General features: G+C 44.7%; 1 protein-coding gene across 1 annotated transcript; it reads left to right on the top strand.

Annotated features, from left to right (window-relative positions):
• Window positions 1–3,971: 3,971 nt before the first annotated feature.
• Window positions 3,972–21,560, top strand: hoga1 (4-hydroxy-2-oxoglutarate aldolase 1). The gene is made up of 7 exons (XM_043712988.2): window positions 3,972–4,395; window positions 9,544–9,672; window positions 10,848–10,975; window positions 12,118–12,252; window positions 14,146–14,242; window positions 17,440–17,573; window positions 18,260–21,560. Exons 1-7 carry the CDS (start codon window positions 4,185–4,187, stop codon window positions 18,407–18,409), a joined length of 984 nt encoding a protein of 327 aa, XP_043568923.1. The 5' UTR covers window positions 3,972–4,184; the 3' UTR covers window positions 18,410–21,560.
• Window positions 21,561–22,639: the final 1,079 nt, after the last annotated feature.

Here is a 22,639-nt window from a genome sequence, read left to right as displayed (position 1 = left end):
TAGGGCTAGAGAAAATGGCCAGAGACTAGCTAGATTGCCCTGGAAGAAAACAGGCATGGGTACAGTTGGCTGAATGACATCATTCTGGTTTGTAGCCGCTGTATGATTCTGTATGTCCCCCCTTAACATCTTCTGTTTGAAAAAGAACAGTCCACAATTCTCTAGATTATCCATTTATCTGAAGATCCTTGTTCCTGGTACCATTCTTGTATCTTCTCCATACCTGCCCCTAAAGTGTGGTACCCAGAATTAAGAATGGTATGCCAGCTGAGGCCTCACCTGGAGCACGAAGATGGCAACCATGGATGAATCATTGGGTTTTTAGGAAGCTTTTGACAACAATGACTTGTATTTATTTTGCACATTTAACATGATACATCCCAAGGTGCCTCATTGGAGTGCTTTAATTAAAAAATATTAAAAAACCAAACCTCCTGAGGAGACTTTTGGTCAAAGAGGTAGTGAGAGGCTCAAAGCAAGAAAATGGGGTAGAGAGGTGGGAGAAGGGTAGGCATGGAATTCCAGAACTTACAGCTCTAGGAAATTGAAAGCACAGCCGCTAATGTTGGAGTGATTAAGTTTGGGGATGGCAGAATTTGAGATATGCAGAGATTGCGAAGAGTTGTGAGGCTGAAGGAGATGACAGAGATATGGAGGGACAATGGCCTGCGATTTCATAAGTATGAGAATTTTAAAATTGAGATGTTGGCTATTTGGGAGCCAGCACAGGTCAATGAGCTCAGGGAGCAATGAATGATCAGACTTGCATGTGTTGGAAGAGGTCAGATTTACAGGTAACAGAGACAAGGATGAGGATTTCAGCAGCAGATGAGTTGAGACAGGATGAATGTTACAAACATGGGAGCAAGCAACTCTAGCAACTGCAGGGAGATATAGTTGGAACATGTGGTTTATCTCAGAGCCAAGTATGATAAGTATTTTTTACAGTTTTTATTGTAGAGGAAGAAATGGAGGCTAGGACACTTGATGAAATAAATAGTCCACATCAAAACAGTCCACATCATGGCAGAGGAGATGCTGGAGGTCTTAAAAAAACATAGAGGTGGATAAATCTCCAAGACCTGATCATGTGTAACCCAGGACATGGTAGGAAGTGAGGGAAGAAACAGAGGGGTCCCTGGCAGAGATATTTGTATCACCTACAGTCACAGGGAAGGTGCTAGAGGGTGGCTAATGTTGTGCCTTTATTTAAGAAAGGATGTAAGCAGAAGCCTAGGGAGACCTGTGAGTATGCCCTTAGTAATGGGTAGGTTGTTGAAAGGGATTCTGAGAGACAGAATTTACTTGCACTTGGAAAGGAAACGACTATTAAGGATAGTCAGCATGGTTTTGTGCAAGGGAAATCATGTCTTGATTGAGTTTTTTGAGGACGTAACCAAAAAGTTTGATAAGGGCAGAGTGGTGGACGTTGTTTACATAAACTTTAGTAAAGCCTTTGACGAGGTTCTGCATGGCAGACTAAAGATAGATCACACGGGATTCAGGGAGAGCTTGCCATTTGGATACAAAATTGGCTTGACAGTAGGAGAGAGAGGGTGATGGTGGAGGATTGTTTTTTGGACCAGAGGATTGTGACCAGTGGTGTTCCACAGGGATCGGTGCTAGGTCCAGGTTTTGTTTGTCACGTACATAAATGATTTGGATAAGAATTTAAGAGGCATGGTTAATAAGTTTGTGGATGACACAATATTGGTGGTATAGTGGACAATGGAGAAGATTACCTAAGATTACAAAGGGATTGTGATCAATTGGGCCAATGGGCTGAGGAGTGGCAGATGGAGTTTAATTTGGATAAATGTGATGTATTGCGTTTTGGTAAGGGCAAGTACTTATATAGTTAATGATAGGGCCTTGGGTAATGTTATCAAACAGAGAACTCGGGTTCAGGTCTCTGAAAGTTGGATCCGAGTTGAACACAGGGTGGTTAAGAAGGCATTTAGCACACTTGCTTTTCTTGCTCAGACCATTGAGTTTAGGAGTTGGGGCATCATATTAAGATTGTATAGGCCTTTGGCGAGACCACGTTTGGAGTACTGTGTACAGTTCTGGTCAGCCTGCTATTATTAGGAAATTATTTAATTGGACAGGGCTCAGAAAACATTTACCAGGCTGTTGCTGGGACTGCAGTGTTGAGTTTAAAGGAGAGGATGCATCTGGGACTTTTTTAACTGGAGCATACAAAGATTTATAAAATCATGAGGGTCATAGATAAGATGAATGGCAAAGGTATTTTCCCTAGGATGGGGGAGTTCCAAACTAGGGGGTATATTTCACACAGAGGGTGGGTTCTGTGTGGAATGAACTGCCAGAGGAAGTGGTAGATGTAGGTTCAGTCACAACATTTAAAAGACATTTAGACAAGTGCATGTATAGGAAAGGTTGGAGGGATATGGGCCAACTGCGGGCAAGTGGCTTGAGTTAATTTGGGAAACTTAGTTGGCATGGATGAGTTTGACTGAAGGGTCTGTTTCGATGTTGTATAGCTCTATGATTCTATAAATATGTTGCAGGTTGGTTCAGTTAAGGAGATGGATGAAGTCAGTGGCTACGGGGAGCGGAGATTGTGGCAAAATCTGGGTTAAAGGTTATAGATAGCATCCAGAGTAACGGATTGTAGTCAGGATCAGAGGGTATGGTTAGGATCTGGACACAGAGGTTATGGTCAGGGTCAGAGGTGTAGTTAGAGTCTGACATCACAGATTGTGGCCAGAGTCTGGTCAGAGATTGTGGTTAGAATCTAGATTTGCGATTGTTATCAGGGTCAAAGGTTGTCGTTATCAGAGGTTGTGGTTAGGGTCTGAATTTGCGGGGTTGTGATCAGGGTCACAGGTTGTGGTTAGGGTCCGGATTTGTAGGGTTGTGATCAGGGTCACAGGTTGTGGTTAGGGCCTGGATTTGTGGGGTTGTGATCAGGTTCACAGGTTGTGGTTAGAGTCTGAATGTGCAGTGTTGTGATCAGGGTCACAGGTTGTGGTTAGGTTCTGGGTTTGTGGGGTTGTGATCAGGGTCACAGGTTGTGGTTAGGGTCTGAATGTGCAGTGTTGTGATCAGGGTCACAGGTTGATTTAGATTAGATTAGATTACTTACAGTGTGGAAAAAGGCCCTTCGGCCCAACAAGTCCACACCGACCTGCTAAAGCGCAACCCTCCCATACCCCTCCATTTACCCCTTCACCTAACACTACGGGCAATTTACCATGGCCCATTCACCTAACCTGCACATTTTTGGACTGTGGGAGGAAACCGGAGCACCCGGAGAAAACCCACGCAGACACGGGGAGAATGTGCGAATTCCACACAGTCAGTTGCCTGAGGCGGGAATTGAGTTCGGGTCTCTGGTGCTGTGAGGCAGCAGTGCTAACCACTGTGCCACCGTGCCACCCCTTTGGGTTGTGGTTAGGGTCTGGATTTGTAGGGTTGTGATTAGGGTCACAGGTTGTGGTTAGGGTCTGAATATGCAGGGTTGTGATCAGGGTCACAGGTTGTGGTTAGGGTCTGGATTTGTGGGGTTGTGATCAGGGTCACAGGTTGTGGTTAGGGTCTGGATTTGTGGGGTTGTGATCAGGGTCACAGGTTGTGGTTAGGGTCTGAATGTGCAGTGTTGTGTTCAGGGTCACCAGGGTGGGTCTGGGGACTGTGGGAGGAGTCTGGGTCAGAGGTTGTAGTTAAGAGTCTGGGTTTGGGGACTGTAATTGGGGTCAGAGGTTGTGATCAGGAATTTGGGGTAAGATGGGGAGTTAAGAATTCTGATAAGGTTAAGAATTGAGATTCAGGTTTGAATCCAGGATTAGGACTGGAAGTGTAATAAGGAGAAAGGTCAGTGTTATTGACAATGCCTGTGGCTGACAGGCTGTGCAGACACTGTAATAATAAACTCTCAGTCTGTCAACCCCTGGCTCTCACATGCTCAGCGGGCCATTTGCCAGCTCACCTAGCGCGTTCCAACTTCATCCCAAACATTGCAAAAACTTTCTAACCTTGGTAAAAACCTTCTCCGTTGGTAAAAACAATATTTGTAACCTCCTTTTCTGAAATAATAAACAATGTCTACCGAGTAGGGAGATGGGAGGGCGTGGTTGTGGTTGTTAACAGACCGAAGGTTCCGGGTCACTGACTAACTTGTGACAGAGCTACAGAAAAGTTGCGTTCCTGCTGGGGGTAATATGTTTTTGGGGAAAGCTATAATCTGGAAGTGTTTGGAGTGGAGGGTATTTGAGAGGGGGCTGAGGCAAGTCAGATGCCTCAGCTCAGGGAGTCAGCTGGACCTGGGGGGTATTTATCCTCCGATAGTTAGCCCCTTTGACCAGAAGGGCCGGCTGCAATATCAGCAATTGGAGAGCAACGTCCAGGGGTTCAGCAAGATTCCATTCCGAGGTACTGTGTATGCTTTGTGACATTCTTCACTCTTTTTATTTAAAACTATTTATCAATAGGAAACTATCTGGGGACAGTCATTATCACTCTCTTAAAGCTGTCTTTCTAGTCCTCTGTAACCCAACACACCAAGCTCCAGTTACCCATTGCCCTCTGAACTCGCCAACTTTGAGTGGGACTAGGCGAAAGTGAGGACTGCAGATGCTGGAGATCAGATTCTAGATTAGAGTGGTGCTGGAAAAGCACAGCAGGTCAGGCAGCATCCGAGGAGCAGGAAATTCGACGTTTCGGGCAACCACCCTTCATCAGGAATCAAATTGGGATCCTACCCAGTGACACCACAAATGTGACATTCTGCTCCAATCCACTATGTTCTAATTCCCTCCCTATTTCCTCCAGACCCACAACTGTCCAAACTCTCTGCATTTCTCCAGTCTTATCCTATTTTCCCCATTCCCTGATTTCCATCCACCATTAGCCCTCAGCTGCCTGAACCCTAAGGTTTAGAATTCACTCCCTAACCCTCTCTAACTTCAAGATGCTTTTTATTCCAATTCATTCACAGGACATAGGCATTGCTGGCTGGGCTAGCATTTATTGCCCATCCCTACTTGCCCCCTGAGAGGGTGGTAAAAAACAGGGAGAAAGTGAGCACTGCAAATGCTGGCGATCAGAGTCGAAAACTGTGGCGCTGGAAATGCACATCTGGTCAGGCAGCATCCGAGGAGCAGGAAAGTTGATATTTTGAGCATAAGCTCTTCATCAGGAATGCTCGAAATGTCGACTCTCCTGCTCCTTGGATGCTGCCTGACTGCTGTGCTTTTCCAGTACCACACTTTTTGACTCTTGAGAAGGTGGTGGTGAGCTGCCTTCTTGACCCACCATAGTTCATGTGCTCTGGGTTGATCCACAATGCCTTTAGGGAGGAAATTCCAAGATTTTCACCCATCGACACATATTTCCAAGTCAGGATGATGAGTGTCTTGGAGGGGAACTTGAAGGTGGTGGTATTCCCTTGTACCTGCTGCCCTTGTCCTTCTAAATGGATGTGGTCATGAGTTGGATGGTGTTGCTGAAGCAGCCTTGATAGTTATTCCTTCTTGTAGATTGTGCACACTGAGCTTCAGTGGTGAAGTGGTTAAATGCTGAAGGTGGTGAATGGGATTTCTAATCAAGTGCATCTTGGTTTTTACTTGTTGTTAAGCTTCTTGAGTGTTGTTGGAGCTGTATCCATCCAGGCAAGTGAAGAATATTCCATCACACAGCTGACTTGTGCTTTGTAGGTGATGGACAGATTACGGGGAGTGAGCTGGTCAGTTAGCTTTGGCAGAATTCCCAGCCTTTGATCTGCTCTTGTACTTGCAGCATTTAATTTGACCAAGCTTCTGATCACCTGTCCTAATATCTTCTGCTTTGGATGGCAAGGTGGCTCAGTGGTTAGCACTATTGCCTCACAGCGCCAGGAACCCAGGTTCGATTCTACCCTTGGGTGACTGTCTGGGTGGACTTTGCACACTTACCCCGTGGGTTTTGTACTGGTTTTCTGGTTCCCTCCCATAGTCCAAATAGTGGAGGCTAGTACAATTGCAACGTTTGAAAGGCATCTGAATGGCTATATGAATAGAAAGAGTTTGGAGCAATATGGGCTGGGTGCTGGCAAATGGGACTAGATTAGATTAGGATATCTGGTCGGCATGGATAAGTTGGACCGAAGGGTCTGTTTCCATGCTGTACATCTGTATGTGCAGGTGAATTGGCCATGCTAAATGACCCATAGTGTCCAGGGATGTGTTGGTTAGGTGGATTAGCCATGGGATATACAGGGTTACAGGGATAGGTTGGCAGATGGTCGGTGTGGACTTGATGGGTCGAATGGCCTGCTTCCACACTGTAGGGATTCTATGATTCTAATGCTCCTGTCCACTTCTTTTGGACCTTTCACCACAATAAAGGTGCCATGTAAATGCAAATAGTCGCCGTTGAACAGCAGTTCCCATTGGCTAATTAATCTGAAAACCAAAGTTGTCATCCTGTATCACTGGTACAAGCTCCATTACCCCATCCCTGTAGCCACTGTCTCAGCCTGAACCAGAATGTTCATGACCTCAGCTCCTTTCTTAAATTCCACTTTTTCTTCATTTATTACATTATTGTGGAAGGACTGTTATTCTGAAATTGTTGTTTCTCTATTTCTCTAATTTATTAGTAAGATTTTCTACTGTTTGAAGGTTTGTAATGCTGGACTTTCTGGGTTTTTTTTTGTATTTTTCTAGTTACTTTTCATAAGAATTTGTACTCCAGAATCTGTAGTACAGATTCTTCTGCAACTGTACAGGGCCCTGGTGAGACCACACCTGGAGTAGTGTGTGCAGTTCTGGTCTCCAAATTTGAGGAAAGACATTTATTCTGGCTATTGAGGGAGTGCAGCGTAGGTTCACGAGGTCAATTCCTGGAATGGCGGGATTACCTTACACTGAAAGACTGGAGTGACTGGGCTTGTATACCCTTGAGTTTAGAAGGCTGAGAGGGGATCTGATTGAGACATATAAGATTATTAAAGGATTGGACACTCTGGAGGCAGGAAACATGTTTCCGCTGATGGGTGAGTCCCGAACCAGAGGACACAGCTTAAAAATACGGGGTAGACCATTTAGGACAGAGATGAGGAGAAACTTCTTCACCCAGAGAGTGGTGGCTGTGTGGAATGCTCTGCCCCAGAGGGCAGTGGAGGCCCAGTCTCTGGATTCATTTAAGATAGAGTTGGATAGAGCTGTCATGGATTGTGGAATCAAGGGTTATGGAGATAAGGCAGGAACAGGATACTGATTAAGGATGATCTGCCATGATCATATTGAATGGTGGTGCAGGCTCAAAGGGCAGAATGGCCTACTCCTGCACCTATTGTCTATTGTCTGTACCTAAGATGGTGCTGTAAGTGGTGACTTGTAAACTTTTCACTGTACTCCTGAGCACATGAGACAATAAAGCTAATTCAGTTCAATTCTAATGAGTGCCTAATGTTAAGTCCCAGTCTTCATTTAATAAACAGTCCCACTGGCCACCCAGGTGTTTTCCTATCTTCCTGGTGGTGGAAATTGAATAAAGATTCGTGCACTTTGTGTCTTTCACTGTGTCTCACACCTGCACACACACACACCATGGGTGCTGGGGCAAAAATAAGCACTACAGCACTTAGGTGGTAGTGTGGGGGTTAATAAGAAAAAAAAACAGAATTGCCCTTTTAAAAAAAAAATAAAAAAATAAACAAAAAAGAAGAAAAAGAAGGAAAAATAAACTGAGTCCCCATGATCTGATTATGGGTGTGATAACCATTGGGTATCACTAATTAATCTCCCCAGGGGGCTTGTTGAGGTGAGTTCCCTTGGTAACAAGCAATGGCCTACCCAGCTAGAACTCATCATCTGAGCCCTTTATAAAGCAGATACAGCAGTGGGGGAATATAGTGTTTTATTTCTTTCTCCAACTCTTTTGAGTCAGTCCCTACCTTCCCCCACCCAAACTCACTTTGATGGTGTGTATTCTGCTTAATGGGCTTTCAATATAAATACTTAATTAGCTATGTGGATATTTTATTGGTAGTGGTTAATCTGTGCCTCACTGTCTTATTGCTAATGTATGAATAACTATTGCGGCTCCAGGTCACTGGCTGCACAGTTTAAGGCCCCATTCGATAAATGATTACATACAAGATCCTTGGACCTTGAACATGGTGAGTTCTCCATCCTAACCAAACCCTTTGGCCATTCATTTTGATTAATGTGTGACTAAGGTTCTCAGTGTTCCAATGTGAAAAGCCTTTTTACTGTCGAACACAGCAGCAAACAATTGGAGTTATTTTTTCTGCCTTTGGCCCACATTTGGGAACGAACACTCACGCACGCACACACACAACAGCCCAACTATCAGAATTCTGGCTGCAATGTGGATATTGTTTGTTTAAAACATAGAACATTACAGCACAGTACAGGCCCTTCAGCCCTTGATGTTGCGCTGACCTGTCATAACAATCTGAAGCCCATCTAACCTACACTATTCCATGTACGTCCATATGCTTGTCCAATGACGACTTAAATGTACTTAAAGTTGGCGAATCTACTACCGTTGCAGGCAAAGCATTCCATACCCTTACTACTCTCCAAGTAAAGAAACTACCTCTGACATCTATCCTATATCAATCATCCCTCAATTCAAACTATGCCCCCTCGTGCTCACCGTCACCATTCTTGGAAAAAGGCTCTCCCTGTCCACCCTATCTAACCCTCTGATTATCTTGTGTCTCTATTAAGTCACCTCTCAACCTTCTCTCTAACGAAAACAACCTCCAGTCTCTCAGCCTTTCCTCATAAGACATTCCTTCCATACCAGGCAACATCCTAATAAATTTCCTCTGCACCCTTTCCAAAGCTTCCACATCCTTCTTATAATGCAGTGACCAGAACTGTACACAATACTCCAAGTGCAGCCGCACCAGAGTTTTGTACAGCTGTAGCATAACCTCATGGTTCCGGAACTCAATCCCTCTGTTAATAAAAGCTAAAACACTGTATGCCCTCTTAACAACCCTGTCAACCTGGGTGGCAACTTTCAAGGATCTGTGTACCTGGACACCGACGTCTCTCTGCTCATCTACACTACCAAGAATCTTACCATTAGCCCAGTACTTTGCATTCCGGTTACTCTGACCAAAGTGAATCATCTCACACTTATCCTGATTATAAAATTCTCATCCTTATCACCTTATCAAAATCCAAATATTCTGCTCCCACAGGTTCACCAGTGTCTATTCCATTAGATTCATCCTCAGAAACCTCCAGTGAATACTGAGGGAGTGATGCAAAGGCTCTATTTCTGACATGAACCCTGCCTGCCCTCCCTGAAGGGTGTAAGAGATTTTGTGGCACCAAGTCAAAGAAAAGCAGGAGAGTCCTCCACTCTGGACCAAATTTCAACTCTCAGATTAACAATGTTTTGCCATTTGCAGGATTTTCCTGTGTGCAGATTGGCTGTGATGGTTCCTATCCACCACCACACTTCCAAAAACACTACATTTGGCCAGAAAGCAGTTTGGAAGGTGCTGAGGTGGAAACAGGTGCTGTTTAAATGCATGATCTTTCTTTGTGTTTGCAGGGCTGGTTGTTCAGGGCTCCAATGGAGAGTTTGTCTTCCTGACCAGTGAGGAACGTGTTGAAGTGGTTCGGCGGGTGAGGCAGGTACTACCTGAGGAAAAGCTGCTGGTCGCTGGATCAGGCTGTGAATGTAAGTGAAGATTGTGAGAATTGCAAGACAAGAAATTAATTCTGTGTGTCATGAACAGGACAGGTACATGATTCGGAGTAGAACCCCTCACCAAAACAGGTCTAATCCCAGGAGAGGGTTGTACAGGAGGGTAGCAGTGGGCACAGTGGCAGGAGCAGCAGAGGCTGATGTGATGAACCAGTCTAGACACCCCAATGGATGTGAATTGGGAATAAACACTTCAAATAAGTGCTTGGGAGCCTCCTGTGAAGTGCTTCTGTGGTGTTTCCTCTGGCATTTATAGTGGCCTGTCCCTGACTGCACAAAACATTATATAGGACAAACAGGAAGACAGCTAATGATCCGCATCCATGAACATCAACTAGCCACGAAACGCCACGACCAGCTATCCTTAGTAGCCACACACGCAGATGACAAGCAACATGAATTCGACTGGGACAACACTACCATTATAGGGCAAGCCAAACAAAGAACAGCCAGGGAATTCCTAGAAGCATGGCACTCATCCGCAAACTCCATCAACAAACACGTCGACCTGGACCCAATATACCGGCCACTACAGCGGACAGCTGAAACTGACAACCGGAAGCGGCAGGGACAGGCCACTATAAATGCCGGAGGAAACGCCACAGAAGCGCTTCACAGGAGGCTCCCAAGCACTGAGGATGTCACCTAGACAGGGGACGAAATGTTTGCAACAAAAATTTCCAGCTCGGCGAACAGAACCACAACAACGAGCACCCGAGCTACAAATCTTCACCCAAACTTTGAACTTCAAATAACTGTGCACTGGACAATAGATCTGAGAGAGAACCGGGGCAATGAGTGAGAGAGAAAGAGCAACACTCAGTCACGGTTGTGTTGCTGGAGAAGGTTGTGTGGGCTGTAGCTGGACTGTTTTTAAGCTTATAACTGTCCTAACATTTCCCAGCAATCTTAAAAAAAAGATTTTTTTTAAGATGATGCGAATTTCATAGGCAAAGCCAGCAATTTATTGCCTGTCCCTAATTACAGCAGGTGCTGCCTTCTAACACAGTGTGGGGCAAGGGGTACGCCACCCCCCCCCCACCAGGCTCTAACCATCAGTGTCAGTTTCAGGTCAGTGAATGAGATCTCGTTGCCATGGCTACTACAAACAGGTTGTAAGTGGCAATTTCTCTCTCTGCTCCCAACAGCCACGGAGGCCACCATTGCAATGACACTCAAGATGGCTGAAGCAGGGGCGAATGCGGTGATGGTTATCACTCCGTTTTACTATCGGGGCAGAATGAACAGTGCTGCTTTCATCCAGCACTATATGCAGGTAACAGTTACACAAACAGGTAACCCTAACCCTAGCGGAGTTAATAGCTGGCTGTTAACAGGGAAATAGCTTCTGCTCATGTATGGCCTTCTGGATATTCCTCTTGCTGTCAAAGATATTTTTCTTCTCTTGCCTCAATAAAAGGTGTTTGCAGGGGGACCTTTCGCTGGTCGCACTTTTATAATGAGACAGACCTTTCCATGAGGTGTGTGAGTGATGGTGCTCGCTAATTAGCGAAGAGAAGGATCTTGCTTCCGAGGAAAGGCCACTGAACCCAAAACTCTCTGCTTTCTCTGCACAGATGCTGCCAGACCTGCTGAGTTTTTCCAGCAGTTTCCGTGTTTGTTGTTGTTGACCATGTGATAATGATATGTACTGCATTGGATTGTCAAACTTGATTTTGATTTTCATGTTCTAGCTTTTGGGGTGAGAATGCCATGGCGAATGCACTGTAGATAAAGAGCTGTGTGCTCATATTTTTTCCCACTCCTCGAGCATTGTGTGGTTTCAGCACATTGCTATTGTATGGGAATCAACAAAGAGTAAATTGGCTATGATCCCACATTGAGGTGTGCCAGAGTCACTGGGCGATGGGATCTTTTAATCAATCAATCATTCTTGTGTTATGTTCTAATCAAACTATTCAAGATGTTATTGCATACCTCTAGAAGAACCCTGAGATAGAAATCTATAAAATTACAAGATGCATAGATAGGGTTGACCATCAGAATCCTTTTCCCAGAGTTAAAATGTCTAATACTAGGGGGCATGCATTTAAGGTGAATGGGGGAAAAGTTCAAAGGAGATGTGAGGGACAAATTTTTTTTTAAAGAGTGGTAGGAGTTTGGAACATGCTGCTGGGGGGTGGTGGTGGAGGCAGATACGATAGGGGTGTTAAAGAGGCTTTTAAAGCAGCACATGAATATACAAGGAACGGAGGGATATGGACCAAGGGCAGGCAAAAGGGATTGTTTAATTTGGGCCAAAGGTCCCATTTCTGTGCTGTATTGTTCTCTGTTCTACCTCTGGAACTGGTGGGATTTGAATGAGAGTTTCCTAGCTCTGAGGTAGGGATGCTACCACTGTGCCACAAGAACACTAACCAATCACTCTCTTGATTGTTCTTGATGATTTCAATTCAGGTAGCAGATGCCTCACCTGTGCCTGTTGTGTTGTACAGTGTCCCTGGCAACACTGCACTGGAGCTTCCAATGGACGCAATCCTCACACTATCTCAACATCCAAACATCATCGGGCTGAAGGACAGTGGGAACGATGTAAGTAATCATCCCCTTCCTTGTTTCATCCTCTTAACTTGCAAGGGGTATGTGAGGAGGCCATTCAGCCCCTGGCGCCTAACCCATCGTTCAGGTCGATCATTGTTATCTGTATCTAAACCATGACGTTATCTCTTACTCAGCAAAAATCTCCGTGTTAAAGTTTTCAGTCGGGACCCACAGTCCTTTACCAACCCCAGCCTCTTTGGAGCAGAGAATTCCTGATTTCCTCCACCCTGGATATGCTTCCTGACCTCGCCTCTGGTCCTGTATGTTTAAGATGGTGCCATCTTGTGGTCTCCACTGGCATCTGCCTCCTTACTGCTGTCAGAGATCACACTGTGAGGTCCATGACCAGGAGGTGGAGGCATCAGAGCATAGGGTGGCCCTGATCCTGTTCCCAATGGGGACATCTCCAGTTCTCCAGCCGAGGCACTACCCTGTCTGCAGGAATCAACCAGCCTATGTACAGTGAGATCCCAGAAATAACAAATTCATGATGACCAGATAATCTCTCTTTCCTTTAGTGGTGTTAGTTGAGGGATAATGCCATGGGATCTGTTATCTGTGAGGCTGGATGCGGCCTCAGTTTAATAGTCCATCTCAAGGAAGGTGTTTTGCCTGTGAACTGATCCTTTTGTCCTGCCAGGAAGAGTCAGATATAATTTCTCTGCTCAGCTGTCTGGAATGGGGCCCTCAACCTTTGGAGGCAAATTGAAACACTGCTGATTACATACTCTATTAAAATTGTTACAAACTTGCTCATAATGTCTTCTGTTCTATGGGGCAGTGTGGTGGCTCAGTGCTTAGCACTGCTGCCTCTTAGCGCTAAGGACCCCGATTTCATTCCAGCATTGGGTGATTATCACTGTAGAGTTTGCAAATTTCCCAGTGTCTGTATGGGTCCCCTCTGGGTGTTCTAGTTTCCTCCCACAGTCATAGTGCAAAGATGTGCAGGTTAGGTGGAATGGCCATGGTAAATGCAGGTCTACGGGGATAGGATAGGTGGCTGGGTCTAGATGCTCTTTAGAGGGTTGGTGCACACTCGATGGGCTGAATGGCCTATCTGCACTGTGAGGATTCACTAAGCTTCTTCACAGGAGGGCAGACCATTTTGTTGGCCTGTTCTAAATGAGATGATTCAGGTCATGCCTTGCTACTCACCTCCTGGGAATTAAACCACCGTAAAAGACTTGGATTGATTGTACCTATGTGTCCTCCACTACCTGCATCTTGTGGAGAGATAATCCTGTTCTTATCAGGCGAAGTTGCGGTAGTGTCAGCTATGAATGCTATTGGCTGTAGTTTGTAGAGGCTGTTTGTAAATAGACTGTTGTCCTGTTTAAAGTCCTGTCCTATCTATAACCATCCTATCTGGCTGCATCACAGTGTGATATAATAACTGTTCTTTCTAAGTCCGAAAGAAACTACAGAGAGTCGTGAACACAACCCAGACCATCACGATAACCGGCCTCCCATCCACTGACTCCATCTATACTTCCCACTGCCTTGGAAAAGAAACCAACATAATCAAAGACCCCTTCCATCTTGGGTATACTCTCTTCCACCCTCTTCCATTGAGCAGAAGATATAAAAGTTTGCGTACATGTACAAACAGACTAAAGAACAGCTTCCTCTCCGCTGTTATCAGATTTTTGAATGCACCTCTTTAAGTTAATGTTGATCTTGCTCTCTCTGCACTTTCTTGGCAGCTGTACCCTGCACTCTGTTCTGTTACCCTGATACACTTGTATAGTGCGATCTGTCTGTAAAGCACGTAAGACAACACTTTTCACTGCACCTCAGTGCATGTGACAGCAATAAATCAAATCAAATAACCCATTGGCTGGCTGGCAATAGATGGTATTTTATGCTTCAGTTCATCTTCCCCAGATCACAAGAATCGCACTGATTGTCCACAAAACCAGGAACCGGAATTTCCAGGTGCTGGCTGGATCAGCTGGATTCCTGCTCTCTGCTTATTCAGTAGGTAAGAGGCCACCCATAATGGAGATAGGGAACTGGGGATGATCTGCTCACACAGATGGAGAGTATGATCATAACATAAAAGGAGGCTATTTGCCCATTCTGCTGGTGCCACCTCTTTGAGGGAGTGATTGGATGTTTTCTATTTATTGAGAAAATGCTTACTAATTGGCATTCAGTGAAAACGTAAAATAAAACAAAGCTGGAAATCTGAAATGGAAACAGAAATTGATGGAGAAACTCAATCAGGCATCTGTGGAGAGAAAGCAGGGTTAATGTTTCGAGCCACATGATCCTTCAACAGAACTGATAGCCGCTATCTCAATTCTGATGATGAGTCACTGGGCTTGAAATGTTAACTCTGTTTTCTTCCTACAGGATGCCAGACCTGCTGAGTTTTTCCAGCAATTTCTGTTTTCTTCTGAGTAAAAACGTACATGGCGGGGTGTTGGGCTGCACAATGACTTTGGGATTTGAGCTGCAGAGTGGCTGCTGTCTGTTCACTATGTGATGGACTGATGGTGGGGGAGTAGCTAAAGTCTAGAATCACTGGAATGGAATTATGCTTTCCATACACCAGAGTAACTGACCCTGACCCTCCTGCTGGGCTTGTGTCTCACTGTTTTTTACAGGGTGGAGAGGAACAAGTTCAGGGTCAGCAAATGGCAAGTTTGACTGCATTGGTACACTTGTTATGCTGTGGTTACTGTTCAACTTTTCTTTGAGGGAGACAATCTACTTTAACTTGACAAGATATCAAAAATTCAATATGTGATTAGGAGCAGTGTAGGGTTACGGGGTTGATTCAAAGAGGTTTCATGTGAAGAGAAGATTATTCCAGAAGAAGAGAGGGAAAAAGAATAATTCTATCACTCAACTTGACATTTCCAGCATGTTCTTTTGGGAGTATACATTGCAGTGCTGGAGACATGATAATACACACACACACTTACAATCGTTCTGTAGCCTAACCCCTCCCTAACTCTGAAACCTCCAACAATCTGAGGTGGCTGCAACTGTAGTCGTAGTCATTGAAGTCTACAGCCCAGGAAAAGGCCCTTCTGCCCATCGAGTCTGTGCCAGTCAGTCCTCCGATTCTGACCTTGTGTGCATCCCTGATTGTAATTGGTCCATTGTTGACACTGAACTCTAGAATTCCTACTGTAAACCTCTGACACGTTTTCTGTTTTATGATGGACCATCAAACCTGCGCAATCGCCTGTCTTCGCATCTCCTCGTGTGGCTATCAGGTGGTAACTCAACACACTCTCTTGTGAATTGATTTGCAACATTCATGATGTTAAGTGTTACGTAAATGCTTGAGAAGAGACAAAACTTCAGGTTCCAATTTTAAATGTTTTCTGTCAGATATGTTACTGCTGTATTTTTTTGCTATTAAGATTAGATTTCTGGGTGTAATTATTAAAATTGTAACCATTTTTCTTTTGTATTCCATCATAATGAATATTTACCCAGCGTATAACTCTTCCCATTTTGTTACTTCCTGTGCCCATCAAACATAGAACAGTACAGCACAGTACAGGCCCTTCGGCCCTCGATGTTGTGCTGACCTTTTATCCTACCCTAAGATGTCACTAACCTACATACCCTTCATTGTACTATCTTCCATGTGCCTGTTCAAGAGTCACTTACATATCCCTAATGTATCTGACTCTACCACCACTGCTGGCAGTGCATTCCACAGCATTGGGTTAGCTGCAGAGTACAGCTGCATCTGCTCTTTTAAACTGAAAGTAAAGCTCTCTCGACACAGTCCCCATCGAAAGTTCCTGAGACCGGTTCAGCATGGGATTAGATACAGCTTTGGAGTTGAGATTTTGCAAGAAAGGAACAGGTTTGAGGCATCAAACCTATTTCACTTGAATAGGCTGTGCTGGATTCCAAACAGAGGAACCTGTATAATGTCCCATCATAGGATCAACCTGCTACCTATGTAGATGTTGCAAGAGTGACTTTCCTTTTAAAACAAAATCTGAAAAAGCATTTAAATATTATGTTGTCACCAATTTGCAAACAGCAAGTACCCAATAAACAGCAATGTGATCATGACTAGGTAATGTGTTATAAAGAGGGAAAAATGTTGGTCAGAATATTGGAGCAAACCTACCTTTTTACTTTCCAGATATTTTCCATTGATCTGAGAAGGCAGATGGTGGGTGGTTTGATGGAACTGCAAAGGGGCACACTCCCTCAGTACTGATCTCCGAAATGTCAGTGCAGACTGTGGTCTCATGTCCCTGAACTGGGACTTGAAAGCAGAATTTTTTTTTAACTTCATGGGATGTGGGTGTGACTGGCTGGGCCAGCATTTATTACCCATCCCTAATTGCCCTCGAGAAGGTGATGGTGCGCTGCCTCTTGAATTACTGCAGTCCATTTGGTGTATGTAGGCCCACAATGTGGTGAGGGAGGGAGTTCCAGACTTTCACCCAATGACACTGAACAGCAATATATTTCCAAGTCAGAATGGTGAGTGGCTTTGGAGGGGAGCGTATAGGTGGTGGTGTTTCCATGTATCTGCTGCCTTTGTCCTTCTAGATGGTGATGTATTTGGCTGGTACTTTCTAAGGAGCCTTTTGATGGTATGCACTGCTGCTACTGAGTGTTGGTGAAGGTGTGAGTGAATGTTGAAAGTCGTAAATGTGGTGTCAGTTGAGTGGACTGCTGTATCCTGATGGTGTCAAGCTTTCTGAACGTGTTGGCATTGCATCTGTTCAGACGAGAGAGTACATTCAAACATGAGAATTGGGAGCAGGAGTAGACCACTTTGTCATTGCCTTTTAATAAGATCATAGCTGTTCTAATTATTGCACATTCCCATCTGCACTCAATAACAATTCTCTCCATTGCTGAACAAGGACCAATCTACCTCATTCCATAATACTCTTGACTTTTACCTTGTAGCTGGTGGATAGGCTTTGGGAGTCAGGGTTTGCTGCAGGATTCCCAGCCTCTGACCTGGTATCATAAGCATGGTATTGATATGGCTGGTCCAATTCAGTGTCTGGTCAATGGTAACCCCATTCATCAATGGTGAGGTCATTGAATGTCATTCAGACTCCAAAGGGCGAGAGGTAGCCACAGCTATTATGAAGATGTGAATGATGCTATTAAAATGCAAGTTTATTCTTTGCTAACAAAATTTAAAAAAATTTTTTCTATCCCTGATTGATTGTTCAGGGGCTGTGGGTGGTGTGTGTGCGCTTGCCAATGTCCTCGGAGAGCCTTTGTGCAGTCTGGAAAAGCTGTGCCTTGAGGGGAAGTGGGCAGAAGCCCGAGAACTTCAATACAGGCTGATTGAGCCAAACACAGCAGTGAGTATAACTTTGACTTTCTGTTTTTAAAAGCAGGGTCTGGATTTTCATTCTGTTTTGAGACCCTGGTTTCAGGATAAGCTCCTGATTCCAAAGTGCATGAGGTGAGCAGAGGAAATCTTTGAATGGAAGTCCAAGTAATGGGTGGGGTTGGGTTCTTGTTGATGCTTTGCCAATAGGCAGTCTTCCAGCTCTATGTAGCCTGGGGACAGAGAGGGCATTTCAAGTTGGAAGCATCTCATGATGGTTGGCAACAGTAGCTAGTCAGTCTTTGGTTTGGTGGGTCCATTCCACAGGGCAGCCTGCAATCCACAAGCTGCAGAAACCCACCAAACTCCTTTCACAACAACTTCCGAACCCATAACCTCTACCATTGAAAAGGTGAAAGACACTTCCTGCAACTTTCCCACCAAGGCACACACCATTCTGACTCCAATCTAAACTTTAACCCATGGTTTATTTTTAAACCATTGCTGAGTCAAAATCCTAGAATTCCTTCACCACAGGCTATAGCAGCTCAAGAAGGTAGTCAGAAGAAATTAGGGACTGGCAATAAATGTTGGTCCTGCCATCAATTCTGGGCACTTATGATATATTTGAAAAAATGATCTGTGTAGTTCAGTTTGCATTTTGTTAAAGGAGCTTCCTTTTCTTCATAATGAGCAAAGTATTTTTATCTGATGCAGGTTACGCAAAAGTATGGCATTGCAGCCCTCAAGGAGGCGATGGGATGGTTTGGATATTACGGGGGATTTTGTCGTTCTCCCCTGCTGCCTTTGACTGAGGCAGAGAGAAAGGACTTGCGGAACAGCTTCACATCCAACGGCTGGCTCTGAACTTGTCCACAGCAAACGCCACGGATCATGTGCTTGAGATGGAGTTGCTTTTCAAAGTCTTGTAAAGTTGAGTGCTGTTAAATAATTGGTTAATCAGTTGCATCTCATCTTCCCTCCCCTCCACTCTGACCTTCATCTGCAAACTGGGGAACTGCTACATTGAAATTTTGTTTTTGTTCCACAGAGTTTGCAGGACAGAAACTGGCTGTTTGATCAATTACAAGGTTTATGTTTGCTGTAAACTTCCCGTCACCTTTTCTGTTAATTTCCCCAATCAGCATCCTCTACATGCACTACCTAGAATCTCCTCCAATAACCCTCTGCCCTTTTGCCCTGAGTACTCCACATGGCAGTGAATTTCACACTTTCATCAGGCTGTGGCTGAATAAAATTCTCCAGAATTGGATTATTAATGAACATCATAATTTTATTCGTTTTAAAATAGTGATGGAAAAGGATAGACCAGATCTAAACGTTGAAGTTCTAAATTGGAGAGAGGCCAATTTTGACGGTATTCAAAAGCTGATTGGAGGCAGATGTTCACAGGTAAAGGCACAGTTGGAAAATGGGAAGCCTTCAGAAATGAGAAAATGAGAATCCAGAGAAAGTATATTCCTGTCAGGGTGAAAGGGAAGGCTGGTAGGTATAGGGAATGCTGGATGTCTAAAGAAATTGAGGGTTTGGTTAAGAAAAAGAAGGAAGCATATGTCAGGTACAGACAGGATAGATCGAGTGAATCCTTAGAAGAGTATAAAGGAAATAGGAGTATACTTAAGAGGGAAATCAGGAGGGCAAAAAGGGGACATGAGATAGCTTTGGCAAATAGAATTAAGGAGAATCCAAAGGGGTTTTACAAATATATTAAGGACAAAAGGGTAACTAGGGAGAGAATAGGGCCCCTCAAAGATCAGCAAGGCAGCCTTTGTGTAGAGCCACAGAAAATGGGGAAGATACTAAATGAATATTTTGCATCAGTATTTACTGTGGAAAAGGATATGGAAGATATAGACTGTAGGGAAATAGATGATGACATCTTGCAAAATGTCCAGATTACAGAGGAGGAAGTGCTGGATGACTTGAAACGGTTAAAGGTGGATAAATCCCCAGGACCTGATCAGGTGTACCTGATAACTCTGTGGGAAGCTAGAGAAGTGATTGCTGGGCCTCTTGCTGAGATATTTGTATCATCGATAGTCATAGGTGAGGTGCGGGAAGACTGGAGGTTGGCAAACGTGGTGCCACTGTTTAAGAAGGGTGGTAAGGACAAGCCAGGGAACTATAGACCAGTGAGCGGTAGGCGTGATCTATATGGACTTCAGTAAGGCGTTCGACAAGGTTCCCCATGGGAGTCTGATTAGCAAGGTTAGATCTCATGGAATACAAGGAGAACTAGCCATTTGGATACAGAACTGGCTGAAAGGTAGAAGACAGAGGGTGGTGGTGGAGGGTTGTTTTTCAGACTGGAGGCCTGTGACCAGTGGAGTGCCACAAGGATCGGTGCTGGGCCCTCTACTTTTTGTCATTTACATAAATGATTTGGATGCGAGCATAAGAGGTAAGTTAGTAAGTTTACAGATGACACCAAAATTGGAGGTGTAGTGGACAGCGAAGAGGGTTACCTCAGATTACAACAGGATCTTGACCAGATGGGCCAATGGGCTGAAAAGTGGCAGATGAGTTTAATTCATATAAATGCTAGGTGCTGCATTTTGGGAAAGCAAATCTCAGCAGAACTTATACACTTAATGGTTAGATCCTAGGGAGTGTTGCTGAACAAAGAGACCTTGGAGTGGAGGTTCATAGCTCCTTGAAAGTGGAGTCGCAGGTAGATAGGATAGTGAAGGCGGTGTTTGGTATGCTTTCCTTTATTGGTCAGAGTATTGAGTACAGGAGTTGGGAGGTCATGTTGCGACTGTACAGGACATTGGTTAGGCCACTGTTGGAATATTGTGTGCAATTCTGGTCTTCTTCTTATTGGAAAGATGTTGTGAAACTTGAAAGGGTTCAGAAAAGATTTACAAGGATGTTGCCAGGGTTGGAGGATCTGAGCTACAGGGAGAGGCTGATCAGGCTGGTGCTGTTTTCCCTGGACAGTCGAAGGCTGAGGGGTGACCTTTTTAGAGATTTACAAAATTATGAAGGGCATGGATAGGATAAATAGGCAAAGTCTTTTCCCTGGGGTGGGGGTGTCCAGAACTAGAGGGCATAGGTTTAGGGTGAGAGGGGAAAGATATAAAAAAGACCTAAGGGGCAACGTTTTCACGCAGAGGGCGGTACATGTATGGAATGAGCTGCCAGATGATGTGGTGGAGGCTGGTAGAATTGCAACATTTAAGAGGCATTTGGATGGGTATATGAATAGGAAGGGTATGGAGGGATATGGGCTGGGTGCTGGCAGGTGGGACTAGATTGGGTTGGGATATCTGGTCAGCATGGATGGGTTGGACTGAAGGGTCTGTTTCCATGCTGTACATCTCTATGACTCTATGACTCTATCTGAGTTTTATGACTCCTATTTTGAATCCCCCCCCCCCACAAGAGGAAACATCTTCTCTACTTTGAGTGTGGTGAATGTCTGAAATTCTCTACTCTAGAGACTTGTGGTGGATAGATCATTGATAGTACTTAAAGAGGAAGGAGATAAATGTTTTGAAATATCAGGGTATTGAGGCCTGGGCTAGATCAGCCCTGACTGTGAAGCCTCTTCCAAGGATGCCTACCTTAAGGAAGTTCTTTCTCCTCTCTCTCTACAAAGATCTCGGTGAGTTCCTCTCTCACTGTACTCCCCAAGTCCTCTCCTCTGCCATGAAGCTCTTCAGCCACATCCTCAAGTAGACTCTCATCCTCACCTGCATCCACGTATTGCACTCTTAGCTACCTTCTCCCGAGCCCCACCCCCCTCCCACTTATCTCTCCACCCCCGAGGCTCCCAGCCTCATTCCTGATGAAGGGCTCCGGCCCGAAACGTTGATTCTCCTGCTCCTCGGATGCTGCCTGACCTGCTGTGCTTTTCCAGCAACACACTCTGGACCATGATCTTAATAAATGGCAGGGCAGGTTTGAAGGAGCAAATAGCCTACTTTGTATGTTATGTCCTTCCCATGTAGGCACTATTAATACCTCTATAGTAAAAATAAAGAGCTTAAGTCAACCCTCAGCTTTTTTTCTAGCCCATGTACATCTTCTCAATTCTGGTGGAATTCCTACAAATCTATTTTGCACCTTCTCCAGTGCCTCTAAGTCTGATTTCTGACATGACCAGAATAGTACACCATTTAACATAACTTACCTGGTCTTCAATTCTATTAAAAGAGTGCCCTCTATATGCACTGTACAGCACGGTGTGATCTCCTTTGTGATTCCATATCTGATGAGTTAGCAATCTTGATTTGAGCTATCACAGCAGCTTAACCCAGGGCTGTGCTCCATTGAATAATTTCCATAAACCAAACCTCAGGCCAAGGAAAAGAGAAGAGAGTGAAATGGCACAGAAAGCGAATTCTCAGCTGATCACATCTGCACCCTCTCAATCTCCAAAGTAAGAATTTGGGACTGAAATGAAGAGGATTTGCTTCTTGAATCTTTACCCCATAGGGCTGTGGAGGCTCAGTCATTGAGTACATTTGTGAATCTACAAACAAGGAGCAGGGACAACACACTGGCTCTCACTGCTGCCTCACAGTGCCAGGGGCCTGGGTTTGATTCTACCCTCCACCCTATCTGTGTAGAATTTGCACATCTTCCCTATTTGCGTGTGTACTCCGTGGGTGCTCCAGTTTCTTCCCACAGTCCAAAGATGTGCAGGTTAGGTGGATTGGCCATGCTAAATTGCCATTGTGTCCAGGGAGGTGTAGGTTAAGTGGGCCAGGCATGGGAAATGCAGGGTTATAAGGATAGGGTAGGGGGGATGGGTCTGAGTGGGATGCTCTTGGGATGTCAATGTGAACTGGATGGATTGAATGGCCTCCTTCCACACTGTAGGATTCTATGATAATGAATAAAAGCAGAATGTGTGGAGAAACTCAGCAGGTCTGTGGATAAACAAGACTTAATGTTTTGAGTCCAGTATGACTTTTTATCAGAATACCAATTGGATTTGAAATGATTAGATTCCCTACAGTGTGGAAACAGGCCCTTCGGCCCAACAAGTCCACACCGACTCTCCGGAAAGTAACCCACGCAGTCCCATTTCCCTCTGACTAATGCACCTATTCCCTACGGGCAATTCAG

The sequence above is a fragment of the Chiloscyllium plagiosum genome, unplaced genomic scaffold (assembly GCF_037043375.1).
Source record: "Chiloscyllium plagiosum isolate Xiang-an unplaced genomic scaffold, Cpla_swu_hap1 HiC_scaffold_22, whole genome shotgun sequence".
In the NCBI taxonomy this organism is placed as follows: Eukaryota; Metazoa; Chordata; class Chondrichthyes; order Orectolobiformes; family Hemiscylliidae; genus Chiloscyllium; species Chiloscyllium plagiosum.
Note: the sequence above shows the minus strand (reverse complement) of the source record. Positions and strands in the feature narration are given on the sequence as shown.